This window comes from Aquarana catesbeiana, linkage group LG01, assembly GCF_042186555.1.
Source record: "Aquarana catesbeiana isolate 2022-GZ linkage group LG01, ASM4218655v1, whole genome shotgun sequence".
Classification (NCBI taxonomy): Eukaryota; Metazoa; Chordata; class Amphibia; order Anura; family Ranidae; genus Aquarana; species Aquarana catesbeiana.
This window is the reverse complement of record NC_133324.1, coordinates 197,085,322-197,108,276: the sequence shown is the minus strand read 5'-3', so window position 1 is coordinate 197,108,276 and position 22,955 is coordinate 197,085,322. Positions and strand designations below refer to the sequence as shown.

The 22,955-nt window shown below is 39.2% G+C and overlaps 1 protein-coding gene across 6 annotated transcripts in view; it reads left to right on the top strand.

The window, feature by feature from the left end:
• SEMA6A (semaphorin 6A) overlaps positions 1 to 22,955 on the top strand; it is a 288,045-nt gene that overhangs the window by 225,178 nt on the left and 39,912 nt on the right. For 3 of the 6 annotated variants that reach the window (XM_073624656.1, XM_073624658.1, XM_073624657.1), the window contains one exon: positions 15,695 to 22,852. The exons of the other annotated variants lie outside the window; for them this stretch is intronic. In XM_073624656.1, the coding sequence (XP_073480757.1) occupies positions 15,695 to 16,875 (1,181 nt within the window). In that variant the 3' untranslated portion in view covers positions 16,876 to 22,852. Of the gene's footprint in view, positions 1 to 15,694; positions 22,853 to 22,955 lie in introns of those variants that run through there. 6 annotated transcript variants of the gene reach the window in all.

Below are 22,955 nucleotides of genomic sequence, written 5' to 3'. Positions count from 1 at the left end.
TATTTAAAAACTTTTTAAAAAACCTCTACTATTCTTGTACTATATAGGAAGTGACCCTCTGTAAAGTCCCGTTAGAGGAGCTACACTCCTTTTTGTGAGTGTTTCTGTTTTGAATGCACACACAAAACCATCCTGCTGGACCGGCCAAGATTCAAACCATTAATGGACAGGCTGAATGTCCCAAGTTGATCGATCAACTTGAGTACAACCAGCCTGCCAGATTCTCTTGTGCTTATAATCAATGTCTTCTGACAGTGGGGACAGCCTCCTTTTTGTGATGTCAAGTGATCGCTAATACCTTGTCAAGTCTCTACTGATACTCCCAGGTGCTAAAATAGAGCTGGAAAGGTGGTGCAGTAAGATGGGCCTTTAAACATTGTCAGCACATCTTCTGGCTGACAACGCCCCTGTGGTCAGGAATGTGGTAATGTAACACAGCTGTGGAAGAGGGGTATAGATGAGGAGATGCAGATTAGAGGGCTGACAACACAGCTGAAAATTTAGCAGTGTTATCATGCAAGGTTCTACACAGGAAAGGATGGCATAACGGCACTTGCAGGATCAACCGGTAAATACTTGCGTTAAGCTTGGTTAAAATACTTAGTAGATTTATAAGTTGAGACTGAAAAATGATCTTTAAGGTAATCTAACACTTTGCCTGGAATTCCCCTTTAATTACAAACCTCTGCTGCTATTGATATCTGTCCATGCATGGTTGTTCATGGCTTAATTGTTAAAGCAGAACTCTGGGATCGGCAAAAAATCCCCCATTATTACACCCCCCCCCCACTAAACAATTATTACATTTGTGAAATTCCTTACCATTGAAGAGAAAAGCCTAATTGAATTTTCAGAAAGTCCCCTCTGTAGTTCAAAAAAATGCATCATGTATTCTGCCAAAGAGGAGCTGTTAGAACAGTGATTACAGCCTATCCTCTCTCTACACTATAATCAAACTACACTTCCCATCATGCTTCAGGAATGGGAGCAAATGTGGGAGGTACACCAATACCAGCCCATCTGGTGGGACGTTACAGTGATCAATGTTTCAAATGCAAGATCTGTCACAGTCCAAGATCCCTGCTCTGTCACTCGACTGATGTTTAGAAACGATCCGCGCTCTGCAGTGAGAGATGCCGGGCAGCGACGGGGGGGGGGGGATTGGGGGCAGTGCTGGCAGGGAGCCGGAAAGAAACTATCTTCATGGGTGGTGCAGACAAGAGGCTGTGAGACTCCTCTGCCCACTACAGCAAGCAGGGAGGAAATAGAAATCCCTGCTCACTTTAGAGAACTACAACTGGGAAGGGACAAGACCGCTGGCTGGGAGTACAGGGGGAATAGCAACCAGCAGTCTTACAATCAAGATATCACTGGGCAGTAATGGTTTTTCAGCAAGATCAGCAGGCTATTGCAGAGGAACTACAGAGCTCAGAAGAACATGGATGGCATAACTGGTGAAGCCAGGAAATTAGCAACAAGGACATGGAAAAAGTTTTTTCCCAGAGTTCTGCTTTAAATGGCACTTGGAATATAACTCCATAGTAAGCTCATATAATAAGTTATATGTACCTACTACTGCATTCCGTTAACATTGCAAACTGTTAATGCAGCCTTTCATAGATACCTATGCTTCGCAAAAGCCAGCAAGTAAAAGTAATGTGTTTTTTTTTTTTTTTTTTCTGGTCCAACTATTGCAATTACTAAAGAAATTAATAAATGGTTTCTTGGGTTTTCGTTTCACGGCAGACTGGGCAGTTTTGCCGCTATCAGACAAATACAAATTTCTAGTATTGATTTTCTGCTGGTGTTTTTTTTTCTTGCCTCTAACCATTTTTAAAGTGAAATGTATACCCACTGCCATACTATATGAGGCTAAAGTATAGGCAGGTACCTCTGTAGCAAGGGTCTGTTACTCTTTAGCATTAGAAGGGTTCTTCTAGCAGGAACTCATCTGAAAACAAATGGTGCTTCTTGCAGAGTTGCTACCCCTTTCTTTGTTGACTGTACGTGGTCCTTTTGATTCCTCGTTATTTTACCCAGCCAAACCTGAAAAAAAGAATACTTACTACTTTAATATAAAAAAATAAAAAGTTCAAGTGGTTGTAAATGCTTACATATACCCAGTAAAGTGATTGGCCTCAGGTGATGCACAAAGATGGAACAAATACTACATAAGTTGTACTTGTTTATCTGCAGCCCCTATCCTCTATAGCTGTTCAAAGTGCACAGTATACACAGCATTTCCAAGCTTCAGAAGGCAGGGGACAGGGTTGTGATGTCACACACTGCACAGCATAGAGTAGAGAGCTGACTAATCTGACACCTGAGTGGAGGGAATGGACACACACCCCTCTACACAATCTCATAAGAAATAATGCACAGCTTTGGCTGTCAATCACCTGGAGGGAGGGGAGCGTCTTGTAAGATTGTATGTGGGCATGGACTGTCTGAGGTCACTCATGCAGATAGAGCAGGTGTCACTAAATGGCGTCCTGAACACCGAGTGACAGTCCTGTCTGTACTGTGGCCGCACAACTTAGCAGTCTTAGCAGACTCCTCTCCTGCCACTGCTGTTGTTAATTTACAGCACGGCAGAGGGCGGGAGTCATAGCATGCTGGATTCCTCTTTTGGTATATGTATTTGCCTGCCTGCCACCACCACGGCTGTTAAACTCGCAGCGGGAAAGTGGGCGGAAAACATGGCAGGAGATGCCCAACCTTTCGCTTGTTATGAAATTGCAGACCTTCTCTTTCACTCACCCTCTTCCCCATTGTGAGTTTAAAAGCAGCAGCGGCAAGCAGGCACATACATATACAGAAGAGGAATCCAGCCTGCTGTGCCTTCTGCCATGCTGTGTTAGGGTAGGGCAGTGAAGGGGGAAGAGCTGTGATTGTGAAGCAGCACTGTCTTTTGTGGGAGCATTAATATGGGGGGGGCTGTGATGTGAGGAGGGGAGCTTTGATATGGAGGGTCTTGATGTGAGAGAGGGGAGTAGGGATATGGGGAGACGGGACTGTGATGTCAGGAGAGGGGGCCCTGATGTGAAAGTGAGGGGGTCTGTGATTTGAAAGTGGGGACTGAAGACATTGACGGAAAGGGGTGGCAGAGTTGTGATGTTGGAAGGGGAGCTGTGATATAGGGGTCTGTGACGTGAAAGGGGGGAGTGGGAGCTGTGATGTGAGGAGGGGGGCTGTGATTACAAAGGGGGCTGTGATGTGAGAAGGGGGGAGCTGTGATGTGGCGGGTTGTGATTGCAAGGGGGATTGTGAGGAGGGGGTGCTTTGATGTGAAAGGCGGGCTGTGATGTGAGGAGAAGGGGCTCTGATGTGAAAGAGGGGACTGAAGACACTAATGCAAAGGGGGCTGTGATGTGAAGAAACTGTCACAGAACAAACATTTCGATTTGGACCTCTGGAGAAAAAACGTTACAGACCGGACCTCCGTGGATTCTAATTTAGTGCCCCTGAGATAGAGGAATGAGAGAGGAGCAATCACACTCGGTGCTTTGGATAGAGGCAAGTACACGCTATTGGAGGATATGCTTTGTTCTTTTTTCTATTCCAGATGCATACAACCACTTTAATAATGCCAAGGCTCTTATTTACTCTTCTGTGCTATTCTGGACAAATCAGCCTGTTGGGTTTTGAATACTTTCAAGGGTTCTGTTGGCAAGATTTAACCTCACTTTAAGACCTGTTTCACCAGACAGGAATTGAGGGAAAAATCTGCAACAGTGACAGACTGCAATAAAAATCTGACAAGGATTGTAGCCTTCTGCTAATCTACCAAAGAAAAGCATTTCAATCTCTGTCTATGTAGCTGTTGCAAAGTTCCACTCTGGTGAAATGTCATTGTGACAGGAAGTGAAGGAAAATTTCTTTAATAGAGCCCAGGATGTCGGTAAAAACTTGAGGTCCTAAGTAATAATGGGCTTGGGCGTGTTCGGATCGAACCCACCAGGAGGCTGGCACTGCACACCGCCAATCATAGGCAGCGTGTGTATGTGCAGCTGCCAGTCAGGAAATGCCTCACTGCCTATGATTGGCGGTGTGCAGTGACTGCTTCCTGGCGGGTTTGATCCAAACATGCCCAAGCCCATCACTAGTCCTAAGCTTTCCGTACCTTGTCCAAAATAAACATCCGTGTTGACTGGACATACGCTTTAATAATTGTTACTGCTTGCCTTGCTAGTAATGTTTTATGCTAGTGCTTAAAATGTGATGTTGCATCTTTGGCAGAAATTATTTTTTTTTGCTTTCTTAGTAACAGTCTTGTGTTGATGTGCACGTTTACCATAGACAAGGGACATCACTTTGAAGAGAACTAGTCAGGAATGAACTTTTGCAACAATCTGGTTCTCCTCCTTTCAGTTGTTTTAATAGTACAATGTTAATGCTCAAAAACAGAGGGAGGAGGGTAAAACAGTCAGTTAACAAAGCTTTTAGTTTTCTTTCATGTGACCCTGACAGCAGTATTATTCAAGTTTTTTTTTTATGTGTCTGTTATCAACATTGAGCTCAGGCAGGAGATAGCCTTACAGCTTGACATGTCTGCTCTGACAGGAAGAGAATAAAAGTAAATAAAAAAAAATGAAAAAACAAGAAAATCCTTGAAAAGGAAAAGTTGCACTATTCTATCAATTTGGAGTGAAGATTATAGATGCCCATTACTAAAGTGTTCTTTTTAAAGTCCTTCTCTAGGCAAATATTTCTTCTCAAAACCTTTCCTTCCAACCCCTTCCCATCCATTTATCAGCTTAAAAAAGAACTTTCTGTACAGAGTGTGTGTGTGTGTGTTTGTGTGTATATTTTTTTACATTATTTGCCTAACTTTGGCATACTAGGGACGCAGTCTGTGCCCACGACAACCAGATGTCTCTTTATGTGGTCATCACGTTGTGCATTCTTCTAGAGCCTGACCGTACCCAATCACTGGACAGAAACTAGAAAGTTAGCATGTCATGTCTAAATTGTCCCTAGTATGTATGAATGTGAGTTAGGGACCTTAGATTGTAAGCTTCTTGAGGGTAGGTACTGATGTGAATGTACAATGTATATGTAAAGCGCTGCGTAAATTGATGGCGCTATATAAGTAACTGAAATAAATAAACCAAGGCAACAACACTGACACCTAAGGAAGGACCTCTCTCTTCTTTGATGAAGAGTAGACTTGGGACCTGGCACATCACATGACTATGGTCAACTTTTAGCTAAGGGACAAAGGGCGGTGAGGGTTAATTCATAGGATTCGGCTTTAATGACCAGTGTAAATTGTTGATTACAAATAGCCTTTAACAGAGGATAGACTCACAAGATAGATGCTTTCAAAGTCACAGTTCCACTTTGAGGGCCGGTTCACACCAAAATGGGACACCAAGGTGCATTTCTGTGCCTTTCCTGCACTGCAGGTGAACATGCTGCCCTTGCAAGATGAATGTGGGTGCCAGTGAAATGTTAGTGGCACCACAAATACATCTCGCAAACCTAGCACATTTGGGGCCACCATATTGCATGTTACTGCAGTGCCATGCAGTTTGGTACAGCGTGTTTTAAAAAATTAGTGCTTGCACTACCTTTTCTGTGTTCCAGTAAATTTTGCAGCCTATTCAAATGAATGGGTTGACAAAATGGGCCCCATGGGAATCGGCAGGAATCACACGTGAATGTATGCGTTCCAGTGTGAACTGGCCCTTACTACAGACTAATTTTGAGATGGATAAGCTATATGTGCAGTGGACCATTATGATGCAGTCCAAGTCCCTTCTGGTAAATTAAAAAACATTCTAATCAATAGTTTTAGAATTATTACACGTTTGTTTTGGTGTAGGAGCAACTTTCACAAAACATTTTTCTTTTTTTTCAGTACTAAACTAGCAATCTATAGTGTTAGAGAAGTTTGGCTGTATGCAATAAGAACATTGTGTTAGCGCCAAGTAGATGTCCCCTGTTGTTAATGATTAATGCTTCTAAGAGGGAGTTGACCTCTTTTCTACATTCTTTAGCTGAACTGTTGGGTTATTTAGTATGCACATCAGGAAAATGATACACTCTGACTTGGAATCCTAATATTACTATAGCAGTTCTCCTATCCCCACATGAAATATCACACTACAATGCTGTGTGTGTGTCCAATGCTCTAGAGCTGAGCTGTCATCTGCAGAGCAGGCCTGTGGGGGGCACACAGTGGTCACTGGCAATAGTCAACTCAGCACATTTTTGGCTGGATGTCTTGGCTTTTAGTAAATTACCAAGGTATATGCTTAGCGGCTTTTTATTAAGAGCCTACATTTAACACCAAGTATTGAAAACTCTAGGTAACTCTCTAGTTTATATCTGCTTAACCTCAGACAATTAACATACCATAGTGAAATTTTACAGTAAGCTGCTTTTGGTTTAGCAATGAACTCTCTGAAGTAGTAGGGTTTCACTCCTATGTGCGGTGCATGATTTATGGACATCTGCTGCCAGTGTTTTCTTATTCCAGATATTTTTACTGCCAACAGGGAGTGAAAGATTTATTTTTATATGTGGTCCATTTTTTTTATATATATGACCAAAAATTTGTAACATGTATAGCCTTAATTTTATTGTTGCCATTCTATAGTGATTTGGCAATCTCAATTTTGTATAAAATACCAACATACTTTAGGTTGTTGCAATTTTGAAAGACACAAAATACAATTACTCATTCACACCATGTGTGTTGTAAAACCCAGACATGTAACTGCTGTCATTTTGATGCATTGAGATATAGTATATTAGGCTGTCCATTCTTTTTAAAAGGGGGAATGTCACACTCGGCTTGTTTGCTAATTCATTTTTAATGGGATATCAGTTTGAATGGGTGGCCACCACACATCAGCCTTTGAAAATATTGCCTGGTCTATTTGTTGCAATGCAGTGCACTGCAACACCTGGCATATCTATCTGTGTGTTGTGGTACACTATAGTGCACTCTATATGAGTGTTGGGTCTAATTAAGAATACATTGCAACACACCACAACATACACATATAGTTTGTTCTATTGCTGTAACGTGCTGTAGTTTGAATAAGCCTGAGGCCTTATTCATACCTATGCAATTTTACTGCTTTTTGCAGATTTGCACTACAGAACGTGTTCCAGAGGAAACCATGTTAAATTTACTGTAGTGCAAATCTGCAAAATGCAAAAAAGCACTAAAAATGCATAGGTGTGAATCAGGCCTTGGGGAAGTGTAAGCTAGTCTGCTGCCCGGTCTATGTAGGAGAGAAGCCCTAAGTTCTGTGATTACTAATCACCATAAAGCCTAAAGCTTATGTATAGCCAAATTTGTTTAAAATGTCTGCCAGGTGTGTGTGTGTTTTTTTTTTTTTTTAAGCTGTGTACGATTGGGGAGATTTCTCTTCACTTCCTGTACTTGACACAACAAGAAGTGAAAAGAATTACAGCAATGTGCAGGGAAATCTCCTCTTAGACAGTTGTCACCAGAACAAGTGTCTCCATTGGAAGATTAACCTTTACCGCTTACTGGGATTTTAATTCTTCTCTACTCTATCCAAAACTAAAAGAAAAATGTTGGCTATACATTAACTTTAGCTAAAAAAAAGAAAAAGAACACATATCCTTAATATAGCTTGCCATTTCTTTATATTTTATTAGGTGGAGGTTTATAAGGTGGACCTGGTCAATAAAATATTGATGTATATATATGAGTCCACCTTAATTCATATGCAATTAACCAAATAAGCTGAATATGGATGAGCATGCAGTTGTGGAAAAGCATGTTAAACCAAACCGTTCAATACACATACAGTATGTGCTGAGCAAGGTCTTCATATTCTGCAATGCACTGTGTTCATGGTACAGCTGGGCGTTCCCTAACTCTTTCCCAGAAGGGCTCCAAGGAGTGTCACAGTGCACAATGATGCCAGGTCTGGGTGTACAATAGCATCTGATACTATACTCTGTATTAATGTGCTTGATGGTTAGAAAATTGGGTTCTGTTAAATGTATTCCAAATACACAATGAATGCCTGAATGCTGTCATAGAAGAGAAACAATGTTTAGTTGCATTTCTAGAATAACTTGCTGCTGGAATTTTGCATTTAGTGCTTCATCTGCATTTGTCACATAACAAATTACCCATCATAATAAAGCATGTTTGTATGTCTCCTCTAATATACAAAGCCAAGTTCATTCAGTTTCACACCAAGCATCTCTTCACCGCATATACATGTAACAGCATTGAAGAAATTACACTTTACTACAATGTAAAGTAGTGAGTGTACAGCTTATATAACAGTGTAAATTTGCTGTCCCCTCAAAATAACTCAACACACAGCCAATAATGTCTAAACCACTGGCAACAAAAGTGAGTACATCCCTAAGTAAAAATGTCCAAATTGGGCCCAATTAGCCATTTTCCCTCCCCAGGGTCATGAGACCTTGTAACACTAGAGCCACATGTGTGAATGGGCAGCAGGTGTGTTAAAGTTGGTATTATCGCTCTCACACTTTTACTGGTCACTGGAAGTTCAACATGGCACCTCGTATCAAAGAACTCTCTGAGAATATGTAAGAAAAAATTGTTACTCTACATAAAGATGGCCTAGGCTATACGAAGATTGCCAAGACCCTGAAACTGCGCTGCAGTACAGTGACCAAGAGCATACAACGGTTTAACAGGACAGGTTCCGCTCAGAACAGTCCTCGCCATGGTCGACCAAAGAAGTTGAGTGCACGTGCTCGGCATCATATCCAGAGGTTGTCTTTGGGAAATAGACGTATGAGTGCTGCCAGCATTGCTGCAGAGGTTGAAGGGGTGGGGGGATCAGCCCGTCAGTGGTCAGACCATACGCCACACACTGCATCAAATTGGTCTGCATGTCTGTTGTCCCAGAAGGAAGCCTTTTCTAAAGCCTGCAAACAGTTTGTTGAAGACAAGCAGACTAAGGACATGGATTACTGGAACCATATCCTGTAGTCTGATGAGACCAAGATAAACTTATTTGGTTCAGATGGTGTCAAGTGTGTGTGGCGGCAACCAGGTGAGTACAAAGACAAGTGCGTCTTGCCTACAGTCAAGCATGGTGGTGGGAGTGCAATGGTCTGGGGCTGCATGAGTGCTGCCAGAACTGGGGAGCTACAGTTCATTGAAGGAACCATGAATGCCAACATGTACTGTGACATACTGAAGCAGAGCATGATCTCCTCCCTTTGGAAAATGGGCCACAGGGCAGTATTCCAACATAACGACCCCAAACACACCTCCAAGATGACCACTGCCTTGCTAAAGAAGCTGAGGATAAAGGTGATGGACTGGCCAAGCATGTCTCCAGACTTAACCCCTATTGTGCATCTGTGGGGCATCCTCAAATGGAAGGTGGAGGAGCGCAAGGTCTCTAACATCCACCAGCTCCGTGATATCATCATGGAGGAGTGGTAGAGGACCCCAGTGGCAGCCTGTGATGCTCTAGTGAACTACATGTTCAAAAGGGTTAAGACAGTGCTGGAAAATAATGGTGGCCACACAAAATATTGACACTTTGGGCCCAATTTGGACATTTTCACTTAGAGGTGTACTCACTTTTGTTGCCAGCAGTGTAGACCTTGATGGCTGGGTGTTGTTGTTATGAGGGGGCAACAAATTTACACTGTTATACAAGCTATACACTCACTACTTTACATTGTAGCAAAGTGTAATTTCTTCTGTGTTGTCACATGAGAAGATGTAATAAAATATTTACAAGAATAGGAGGGGTGTACTCACTTTTGGGAGATACTGTATGTGATGTGCAGGGTAGTTACTGACGCAGCAATGACGTATAGCTGGGCCCTAATCCATAGAACAGATTTCTGACAGCAAGACAGAGCTGTAACAAGTTTGTAAGAACAGCTATGGCCTTTTTTTTGCTCCTAAAGAATTCAGACACTGCACTTTATTTCTTTTGCAGTCTACATAATTGGTGTTTCAAGTAGCATTCACATTAGAGCCCAGAGCAAAGCTTTATTTGTATGCCTTAGATGTCATGTCCTGCTTAGAAAGTGCTCAGCGAGGTTAGCAATGGCTGAAAACAGAGCCTCCATACAGTACATGATTTGGGTGAACAATCGGCATCATACATGACTAATGCATCACTAATTAAGGCTTATAAAAAAAAACAAGTCTACCACAGCTGCATATTGGATCACGCTTAATCCCCCCTGTGAAATGTTTGCTTAAGATTTTGCTTAACAGTCAAATATCTTATCATATATTGATGCCTATACAGAACTAGAGCAGCGGTACATGTTTTATAAATGTATTCTTTCACAGAGTAAAAAAGGCAAACTGCAGTTTTCCCAGCCCTGTATGAGCAATATCCGCATCAAAAAACCTACCACTGGTTCTTTTTTGTGCAGCATTTTATTACTGCATTGTTATTGCTGGCATAATCCTATTACCGGTTTGTCAGCCAATTGTGAGCACATGCCTCTGTTTTGAAGCAAACTGGCATAGCTGGACACCTATCCTTCCCATTTCAAAACTGTTCTAAGCCCCACCTTGATTGAGTTTGGCCACATTCACCTGTAACATTGAGTTGATTTAATAAAACTGGAAAAAAGGAAAATACAGCTGCACATATGACTGCATCCTCTAGTCTTCATTATAAAGATGAAACCTGAAACTAGAATAGATCTTGCTTGGGGCAACATTTTCTACCCTAGTTTCAGTGGTCAGGTTTTTTTTAAACCTCATAACTATTTTTGTTAAAAAGTTGTTTAGGGCTCTTTGTTTTCTATTACTGACTACAATGGTTGTCTACTAGAAAGTTCTGGCCACCATAATTTCCTTGTGCAACAGCAAATCTAGCCACTTTTCATGTGACACTCCAGTGAAAAATTCCAGTTCATGCTTTGGAACCCTGCAGGATTTTTCTTTGTGTTTTTTGTTATTTAAATTTTTATTTATTTTTATTTTTTTGCAACAGCAGAAAAAAGTCCTCTTATGAAAGACTAATTTACTTGTAAAATGTGTAGCTGTAAAATGTTCATGGGGTCTATGAGTTATTACTTGTAGACTGCTCTGGCTCCATTGTAACTTTCCATAGATAAAATGGAGATTGATGACTCGACTATACACACAAATAACCCTAACACAGAAATATTAGGTGGGTACTGCTAAAGATTTTATTTCTTGTAAATGTTTTCATTTTTTGTTTCTTTCTTTTTTTTTTTTTTTTTTTGATTGCTTTTATAATTTGCCCTGAAACCTAAAACACAAGTTGCTAAAAGTTTAAAGTGTCTTTTATAACATTCACAAATGTATGGTTTTAAGAATTCCAAGCCCTTTTATGAATCTGTGGTATCCAAAACCCCTTGGTAATCTTGGTAAAGGCTTAACCAAAATGCAGTGGTGGCTGCTTGTATCTAAAAAAAGAAGCCCTGCCTTGCCATGGGTCAGTTATTTGCAAATAAAAGTAATTTTGGAGCTCCTGTGCCAACACTTTATAGAACCTTTTTTAGAGCTGAAAATGGTTGAGGTGAATGCAGAAGTTTAACCACTTCTGATCTGCCCTATAGCATATTTACTGCTGCAGGGCGGCCCTCCTGAGCAGGATCACGTGTGTGTGTATATATAATTATATAATTATATATTTATATATAATATATTGTGTATGTATGTGATTTTGCACTTCCACCTATGGGCCCGCCGCTTCTGCTGTTATTAATCACAGCAGAAGCCAATCTCCAGGTGTCGGGCAATGGATGTCCGCCGGCACACACCAGTCGTCAATAAAATGCACAGAGCAGAGATCTGCCTATGTAAACCAGGCAGATCTTTGTTCTGACAGGGAAGGGATGGATTTTATGTCGCTGCAAATCAGGGGAAGAAAATCCATTTCTCCCCCTAGTAAAAGCACCACATACAGTAATCAAAAATACTGCCTAGGCACACAGTTAAACCATTGATTGTCCTAGATGTTTAACCCTTCCCATCCAGTGTCATTAGTACAGTGATCGTGCATATTTTTAGCACTGATCATTGTATTGGTTTTACTGGTTCCCACAAAGTGTCAAATGTCAATGTCCGATTGTTCACCACAATATCGTCACCATTACTAGTATAAAAAATAAAATGAAAATTCCATAAATATATATCCTAGTTTGTAGACATTATAACATTGCGTAATCCAATCAATATACATTTATTGGGATTTTTTTTACCAAAAACATGTAGCAGAATAAACATTGGTCTAAATTTATTGGGATTTTTTTTATTGGATAAATTTTATGGCTGAAAGTAAAAATAGTGTTTTTGTTTTTTTTTTTCAAAATTGTTGTGCTATAAACAAAAAAAGAAACGCAGTGCTGATCAAATACCATCAAAAGAAAGCTCTATTTGTGGGGAAAAAATAATATAAATTTTATTTGGTACAGCATTGCATGACCGCGCAATTTTCCGTTAAATTGACGGTGCCGTATCACACAAAGTGGCCTGGTTTTGAAGGGGTAAATCTTCCAGAGGTCAAGTGGTTAAGAAGTGTCAAAAAGTGCATTTAATGAAAGATGGCAGAGTTTTACAATCACATTTGTGAATGTTAAATGAGTCAAACCCCTTCAACTTGTATTTTAGGTTCATTTACTCTTTTACCTAGAACTTGCTAACTATAAGAATGTTTTAATGTGAAAGCATCTTACCCCTTTTAATGTGTATTAGCCTCATGTATGTAATACTTATTTACATAATTCCATAGTCATTATTTTTTTTTTTTTGTTTTTCATGTTTTTGGTATGTGTCAGTTGTTTTTTTATGGATACTTTTTCCATAAATAGCAGTGAAAAACAAATGTTTTTCTTTTTATGTCGTTTTAATAGAAGCTATGTACTTTAAACTGTTTCTTGCATTATTGTTGCTTAATTTTAATGACAAAGTAGTAATTGGGTTGAGTGTTAACTCAATAAACAAAACATTCTACGATTTTGGCTTTTATAGAAAGAACATACGTTTGATCAATCGTGTATTAAAAATGGGTCCAGGATTTCTAATTAACACACGTTTTTTTTTTTTCTCTGGCTACCCTTTTAAAAGCCAACACATTTTTACATTCAAAAACCCTTTGGACACATAACTGTCAGTTCTTAAGAAGTGGTACATCTTTTTCACTACTGAATTCACCCCAGGACATCCATGCATAAATTTTTTTTTTCTTCCTTAATGTTTGTTTTATTTTAAGCATATTTTTATTATAATCGCTTCATTAGTTGTGCCTTTGTCTTTATTGCGAAGTATGTATTTGTATAGATAGACATGTACTAACAGAACCTAATGAATTAAAAGTGGAAATTGTAGATTACCATAAACATAAAATTGAATGCAATGTTTAACAAATGCTTGGCTTTAAACATTGAAGTGTTACTAAAGTCCATTTTTTTTTTTTTTAAATTTTAAAATAGCAAACTTGTTATACTCACCTGCTCTGTGCAGTTGTATTGCACAGAGTGGCCTAGATCCTCCTGTTTTCGGGTTCCCCAGCGGAGGGAGGCACACTGTGTCTGCACGCTCCCGAGCTGTGCCTAGGGAGCCGCGCTTCATAGACTTACACAGCGGGACTTGGCTCCACCCCCCCACTTCCTCACTGCATTTGATGGACAGCAGGAAGAGCCACTGGCTCCTGCTTCTGCTTGTGTGCTGTGTGAAGAGGAAGAAAGGGGAGAACAGATGCAGCTGTGCACAGTGCTGGATCTATTCTTCCCTCTCTAATCCCCTCACACAGGCAAGGGGGGACAGAGAAATAGAAAACATTTTTTACCATAATGCAAGGAATGCATTAATGTAAAAAAAGTTTTTAGCTTTAGTATCACTTTACAAAAAAAAAGTTACTCTCATTCTGTTTATAGAACAAAGTGATTTTGCTCAATACATCTTTTAGATGTACATATTTAACTTTCACCCCAAATAGAGCAATATGGGTAGTATTAATATTTTTTTTATTTGTAGATTATTTATCAAAATGTTATTTATTTAAACTTCAGGCATTCTACTTAAAAAATAATAGTATTATATATTCTCTAAAATTTAAATAAACCAAAAAATCAAGAGGTAATATACCTTATATATGGTGGCATCATTCGTTTAATTTTTAAAAACTTTTTTCATATATTTCTGCCTGGTGATCCTGCCAGAAACACACTTATTTCCTGCATTGACAACTCTCACTTGCCCTTCTGTATCAGGACAACCACAACAAAATAGGACTGTGGAACCCCTGTTGTCCTGTATTCCTCAGAGAACAATGAATTGGATAACATTCAGCACATTGGGAGAGCATGGGAAGTTTGTTGGCTTACAAACCTTCTGGCAGGATCAACACGTAATTTTTTTAATTATTAAAAACTTTCAATTTTAAATTTACGGTTTACATACACATTAAGAGTAATGGACAATTTATATTATAAAAAAATAAAATGGAAAGCAAAAAAATCTAATTGGGCACCTTGGGCAACAGCTGCATTTCTTCCCATAATTGCTTCTATACATGCTCCAGCATCAACTGCACAGCGCTATGGACAGGAATTCTGATACTGGTAATGGTGGACCATGCCTGCTGGCATGCCTGTTTTAAGTCTTAACCAGGGGAGTATGTGACAGGGTGACAATGGGGTTGATTTACTAAAGGCAAATCCACTTCGCACTACAAGTGCAGTCGCTGTAGATCTGAGGGGAAGATCTTAAATGAGTGGAAGCTCTGCTGATTTTATCATCCAATCATGTACAAGCAAAAATGCTGTTTTTAATTTTTCCTTTCCTGTTTTCCTTGCATGTCCCCCTCGGATCTACAGTGACTGCACTTCCAAGTGCACTTGCAGTGCACTTTTAGTGCAAAGTGGATTTGCCTTTAGTAAATCAATCCCAGTGTAAGAACACAGTTGGGAGGAAGTGCCTGAATGTAGATCACCAGGTGAAAGATGCAGATTCAAAAAGATTTAAATTAATTAACATATTAAGGCTTGTAGGAGAATTTAGTGATTGGGCTTACCTCTATTTAAGACTATTGGAATCCAACCTGGAATCCTATGGCTTTTATAATACATTTGGGCTGTAGCGTTGTGCACTTCTGTTGACATTAAACTCCTTGGTGAATAATAATTAACGGTAGGGTAGTGGGGCATTATTCTTTATATATTCTATATTTGATTATCAGAGTATCTAGAATAGCATTCATATGCAGATCTTTAGTATGTACATACTCTGACATAGACTTATTTATTGTGTGCACCACATACAATTTATTACAATTAATTATAATGCCATCAGTATTAGACTTTGTACATTAAATTCTCCCCGGGCCACAGTTATGACACTTAGAATAGTATATGTTATTTTTATTTAATTAATCAAACATGACAATGTGACACATTCATTTTTATGCTGTCAAGATGATGGGAGAACATATGTATAATTGCAGTAGACATTCTTGATTACCAAGTAAATAGAAACAGCGACTTCACAATCTTCCCTGAAAGTTGAAGTTTAACACATTTTTTACCAAATCCAAAGCTTTATCTGATGCCAGAATAGAGATAGAAAGCTTAGAGACAGATGCTTAACTTTTTTTGTCAATCTTTTTAATATAAGAAAATGTATGGTATTTGTTTTAAGCACTAATGACAATAGCTTTTGTTATTTATACACTTTAACTTGGTTAACTTTTTGTCATATTTGTTGCAGGGGTGATTCGTGAAAGTTATCTCAAAGGTCACGACCAGCTTGTTCCAGTCACACTTTTGGCCATTGCTGTAATTCTTGCTTTTGTCATGGGTGCTGTCTTCTCTGGAATTATTGTTTACTGTATCTGTGACCGCCGCAGGAGAGATGTGGATGTGGTGCAAAGGAAAGACAAAGACCTTAGTCACTCCCGTAGAGGTTCAATGGCAAGTGTTACCAAGTTAAGTGGACTCTTCGGTGATGGTCAGGGCAAGGAGCCTAAACCGGAGGCTATCCTTACACCTTTAATGCATAATGGAAAACTTGCCACCCCAGGCACAACTGCAAAAATGTTAATCAAAGCTGAACAACATCACCTAGACTTGGCAGCTCTACCAACTCCTGAGTCCACTCCAACTTTGCAACAAAAGAGAAAGCCCAGCCGAGGTAGCAGAGACTGGGAAAGAAACCAAAATATTATCAATGCCTGTACAAAAGATATGCCACCAATGCCATCACCTGTTATACCAACTGATTTGCCTCTTCGTGCATCACCCAGCCACATTCCAAGTGTAGTAGTACTTCCAATAACTCAGCAAGGGTATCAACATGACTACGTAGACCAGCCAAAAATAACAGAGGTGGCACAAATATCTATTGAAAACCAGAGTTCCACTCTAGAGTACAAAACCATTAAAGAGCACCTTGCCAGCAAAAGTCCAAATCACGGTGTCAACTTGGTGGAAAATCTAGATACCATTCCACCAAAGGTACCTCAAAGGGAGGCTTCGCTAGGTCCTCCAAGTTCCTCAATGTCCCAGAATGGAATGGGCAAACGAATAGACATGCATTCTTCAGCATACAGTGTGGAATACAAGAGAAACTATCCTACAAACTCGCTCACAAGAACTCACCAATCTTCAACTCTCAAAAGAAACAATACGAATTCATCAAATTCGTCTCATCTCTCCAGACATCAGAGCTTTGGTAGAGGGGACAATCCTCCCCCTACTCCACAAAGAGTAGACTCTATACATTTCAATGCTGCTCAAGGGCAGACAGTGACTCTTACAAGGCAGCCTAGCATCAATGCTTATAACTCTCTGCCCAGATCAGGTGTGAAACGTACTCCCTCTTTAAAGCCAGATGTACCTCCTAAACCTTCATGTTCATCTTCTATTAGGTCCAATGATGCATGTACATAATTAGATCAGAAGGGTTCAATACCAGCTAAAAAGAATTTGCCATTATGAGCCAGTGTACTGCAACTTCATCAATAAACTTCAATTTCCAAGATTTCCAAGCTACAAACTCTTTGGAAAGGAAAGTGAATATTTTCTTACAAAATTATGTGATGTATGGTTTATATTTACAACTGCAGGACTTGCACACAATTATAAACAGTTGTCTTTTGTTAAGACTTAACCCCAGAACATCACATCTCATGAGCCAAAAGCACAAAGTTGAATGTTACCTCCTGAAACTCCTCCAGGACTGGTAGACGGAGGGTAGAAGAGTAACGGACAACGAGACAAAGGAAAGGGACGCATGACTTCAGAGACAATGCTAACGCAAAGTTAAATAAATGGCAGACGTTTACTATGTGCAGATACTGTGAAATGCCCATCAGTGTTACAGTCGCTTGATTAGCAGATGGATGCCTAACTGGGCACAGTTCCTCCTGATCTCTGCTACACTTCTCTTTATATTGAATAACATGTGACCAGTTAACAATAGTAACTTTGATTATTTATTGTTCATTTTGTCTTTCCTAAGGAAATGACTGTCCTGCAAATCACCTTATGAGCAGCTTTGTGGAGGAAAAAACAAATAAATGACAATGAACTTATGATTCTTATTTAACATGACACTGCTAACTAAAGTAGTTGAGTTATTTTATTATTTTTTCCAATAAATTGGCAGAAGATATATTTTGTGCTGGCATTCTAAAATTTGGATTGCATTTCAATCTTCCTTCATGTTCATCTTCTGTTCTGCCTTATCAACTAGTTTTTTATACTTTTAATGCTATCATCTCCAGGAAGGGTATGTGACTTCCAAATAGTATGTTGCAAAACCATCCAGATCCAATAGGATTAAAGGGGAATATTTATTTTCTAATTGAAAGGATTCACTGGCTGGGCCTTTGACATTTATTTTTCATTTCATATGGAAACAAGGATCTCACTTTTAATTTGACTTCATGTAGGAACTGTAAAATCCTCCTTGTGCTATATCTTGCACTCTTGTATACGCCATTGCTGTCAGCATCGTCTTGTCAGTAGTGATTATTTTCTGTGAAGGCACCATTTTGTGCTGTGCCATCCTACTTCATGTTGCATGTACGTCAGCAAATGAGATCCACCGATGGTGTAAAATTGAGTAATCTGCCAGCTTTGAAACCATGCATAGACTGATCTTACAGGTTGTTTATGGGAAAACTCTATCTGTGAATAACCTTTTCTTCCACATGTAAATTTGTGCCTTACACCTTGAGTTTTGTGTACTTGTGAGCTGTAGTACCTAAACCTTTTCCTATCAGATACCCAATAATTATTTACCCATACCTCCATGCTCCTGGCCAGTGCTTGCAGTGCCTGCTGGGTATTTTGGAGATAAATCCACAGTAGTCTGGAGAAGAATGTAGCGGTAAGACACAGCTCCATAATCCCTCAGACAGTACTGCACCATGTAATACACGTGATCATTCATTCTGGATGTGCCAACCTTGTTCTTAGTCCACCCTTGTATCATACTATCAGTATGTCCACTATTGTGGGTGGCATTTTCCTTTTCCAATATTACCCCTTTACTCAATCATATCATTTCAGTATGGTGATATTATGCATCAGCTAATGTACTGTCTTCATGTCTGGTGTGCACATTGGATGTAATACGGAATGTGATTGGCTGGCTTCCGTAAGAACTATCCAAACCACACTCACAGTATGTATGTACAGTCTGAAATTAGGTTAGATAGTTTTAAAGCAGGCTGGCTCCTGCTGTAATTAAATACTGCTAGAATAGGGAAAACCAGAAGGACATTACAAATGATTTTTTATTTCATTTTTTTTTTCATTTGATTAGTTTCTGTTCAGAGGATATATTTTACAAAACCTACTATAACATCTGTATCAACATACTTAAGAGACCTTGTTTTTTTTTGTTTTATTTTTTTTGTTTTTTTAATTTGATCTCTTGTGTTGACTTTTATACCAGGTTTGTCCAATTTTATTTAATTGGTTAAAATTAGTTATTTAAAGACCTGTCATATAGAAGTGATTTTACAAACTCAAGATGGGTTAGAAAAATGTGTATAACAAGGGTGGTTGCATTTCATTCCATTTTCTCTGGTTTGTCATTATTACTCATATTTTGTATTCTTTGTGCTTGTTAAGGATTTGACCTATTAAATTCAAACAATTTTCATCTCTTCCTCTGTTCACAATAGCCATAGTTAACGGCTACATTTTGGCAGGCGATTAAATGTGTCAAACTTTGTCTGACTGAAGGTTGTCGTTTTGCAAGGGAAGCCTAGCATTCTTTCATAAAGGGATATAAAATTGTTCTGTCCCAGAGAAATTAAACTATTCTGTCTTTCTTTACCCCAGATAAACTTTTTGACCTATTTCTTTCTTTGTCTCTTTTAAGGGTTTCATGTATGAAAGTCTCCAGTGAATCAAATAAAACAAGAATGTTCTAAGATTGTCTTGTTATGTTAGTGTTTGAGATGCAGAGAAAATATGAAATTGCACTTATGATAGTGCATATTAAGAAGAGGTGTGATTGAAAGTACTTGTTTTAAAAAAAATCCCCCAGCCTCGCCATCTAGCTCTCTCCGTACACATGGCAATCCCCACCCCCTCTCCTACAGGTCTTTACTTACCACCTCAGATGATTGTGACCTCCTGTATGCAGGGCGAATGTTAAGAATTTATTGCCTGTTTTCTGTGACCCAAAATCTGCATTGTGTGCTGCTCAGGCCCTCTGGAAGGGGTGCAAGTCCTAAACATCCACCGTTGGGAGTGGTGGTTTGGGAGGGAGCTCATCCCGACTCCTGTAATGACTCAGAGAAGAAAGGTCTCCCTATAACTGCACATCCATACCATCCCTGAGATGAGTGTAAGTGGCAACCTCAGCCTGGATTCCGACCAGGCCACACCCCCATGGCATTTCGCTCCGCCCCTCAAAGCTTAGCAATGGGGTTGATTAAGCTCAGAGGGGCGAAGTGATACACATTGGGGGCATGGCTTGGTCGGAATCCAGGCTGAGGTTGCCACTTACCCTCATCTCAGGGATGGTATGGATGTGTGGTCAGAGAGACCTTTCTTCACTTTGGATGGTTTATTAATGTCCTATAGACTTGAATTTAACTTACCCCTATAGCAGAAGCAGTGTCCTAATCAAGTCCCTTGGATGTTAGCGGTAGGTATAGACAGTCTGGCACTAGCTTTTTATTGTTCGGGCTGCAGTGCGGGAGGTAGGCATGAACACAACTGTGAATTGATGGAGCTGGGGGATTTCTTTAAAAAAAAGTACTCCTCTAAAAACCTTAGGGGCTTTGTAGAAGAGAGTAGGCAAGAGAGATTACATTTTAATTGTGACTGATTTGTAGCTCAAATCATTGTTTGGGGCAAGGTAAATGGGCACCATTTCAAACCATAAAGCACCATGTGATTCCTTACAGGATTTATGGTGCCCAAGGTGGTTGTTAGTTGTGGATGCCTGTGGTGTCTATTTTCTATCACCACACTCATTCTCTGATTGGAAATGCAATTAAATCAAAATCATGTGTTACATCTGTTTGCCTTTCGATGTGGCCTTAATGCTGCTTAGCTCATAACGCAACAATGCATGAGGTGACCATAGTATAGTTAAAAATCTATGATAGAATTGCTTTCAGTTCAACTGTACAGTTCTTTCTAATTATACAATTAGTCCATTTAAAACAAAATCCAACACAATATAATAGCAAATCTTCATATTCCAGCTAGGAAACTTTCTGTATAATATAGTCATTTGTTTAGATTCGATGAATGTTTTCATTCATGCTGTGGTTTTAAATTTCTAATATTAAACAACATTTTTTAAAAAAATGACAACTACCCATGTTCTAGCTTTTAAGCAACCTACTTGCATTTTCTGTGCTTTCCTGTACTCCCTATATTGAACATAAAGGCCAGACACATCAAATCTAGTCGATGTTGCATTCCAGGTGTGTCTTCCATTTATGTGAATGCATATGTGCCATGAGGGTCAATGACCACTGCAACAGCAGACCTACTGATTGTATCTACTGCAAAGTGGATGACACTAACTGCAGTGCAGTTAAAATACCATAGTTTTGCTTATGGCTAGTAAACTCTTAAATGTGTGGGTTCTAAGTTTACTTTACATGAATTTTTGTAAAAAGTAGGTTATTGAGAAAACAAAATGCAACATATATCTACATATATGAAGCTGAATAAGCAAGTAGAACTCAATTTTGAATGGTCTTTGAAAACAATCAAAACTTAAGTCTGAAATATATTAGGATTTGCTTACAGTATGGCAGCAAGTAAAGGTTTCAGCATTCTGTTTTCTACACTTTATCATCGGTTTCTTAGAGCCGGTTCACACTTTAAATTTTTAGTGCAGTTAAATGCACATTTTTTTTTTTAAGTTCATCAAAGCAAAAGGTATGCAATTTCTTAACCTCACCTCGCATATTGCAGTCAGGCTGTACAATCTCCTTTAGGTCTACCAACAACTATACAGTGCAAGGTCCTGTCTGGTTTGATAAAAATTGATTAGAAAGCATAAGTAGGTTCTTGTACTACATAGTTTTAGTAAATCTAAAGTTGATTGTTGAATTGTACAGTTTGATTGTAGGTTGTATGGTGAGCTTTATAGTTTATTTTCTTTAAAAAAAAAAAAAAACAGCTGCAGCCCGAGTAGCAAGTCTGTTCCCTGCCAGGATGCTGTAGAACAGAACCATTGTTTTCTGTTTTAGAAGCAGTGCTCCCTCTGTGGAAGTCTGACATGCAGAAAAGGGAGGTTGACTGCACTCCAGTCCTTAGATAAATGCAAGCTTTATTGGATAAAATCCAGATAAAATGTACAGAACAATACAATACAAATGGGTAGTCTTGTGTCTTGGGCTTGTGGTGGACATTTTATCTGGATTTTGTCCGATAAAGCTTGCATTTATCTGAGGACTGGAGTGCCGTCAACCTCCCTTTTCTGCATGTATCTCAAACTACTCTGTTCGCGGACTGGACCGACACCCATCTCCTTGGAATAGGGGATTTAGGGGATGGTCTCACCTGGAGCGGTATCTGTTTGCATCCGTTCAAGTCTGACACATACCCTATTGAGTCAGAGCTTGAGCTCTCCCTTATCAGGGACAGGGAACATGAAATCTGCTGATTTCCTTTCTATAGATCAGACTCTGCAGAGAGACCACTGCTTCCACACAGAGAGCAATTATCTTTTTTTACAGCAATACGCATCAGTCATATGTTTAAGAAAATCATATGCTTTGAGATGTTAACGTGTAAACCAGACCGAACTACAAAAGACTACCTTGCAATGTTTACTCCAATAGCTGGAGTCTGAGAGTCTGACTTATTAAAGTGTTAAGTGAGAAGAGGGTAGTGAGTTCACAGTAAGAATCAAATTATGCCTAGTAGAATACCTGTTTTCAGATTTCTTGTACCTGACTGGATATTTAAAGTGGTCCCAGGTTCACTGCTCTTCTTTCACACTTTAGTAAATCAAATGTTGACTACAAGAACCAGTCAGACACAATGTAGTAGTAATTGGTTCCTCTGGGGAAACTGCAGTTTTTAATTCCTCCACTTATATACTCTGACCCCCCCAAGCGTTTGTTTTTGATATAAATACTTACAGTATTTTTGGAACTGGCCATGTGTTTTATGGCTGAACATGTTTTCATTATATTTATTTACTTTTTCATAAACCTATGTGTGCCTTTGCTATCCACCCTTGTTATACACTAAGGGATTGATCAAATTCAGACTCCTTGTGTATTGTTGTAAGATATTGTGATGTCACCAAATTTTTTCTTCATATCCACATCCCTTAACATCTGATACACAAATTAATGTATGTTGTACAAAAATGATAAAAAATAATAAAAAAAAATTTATTACATAAGGTAATAAAACAGACTGTTCTACATTTTGTTGTGCTTTTTGTGTTTATATATTGAATTACTTAAAAACTTCAAAATGAAAAATGTAGTTTGGTAAAAGTAGGCAAGAGTATCATAATGAATTAATAT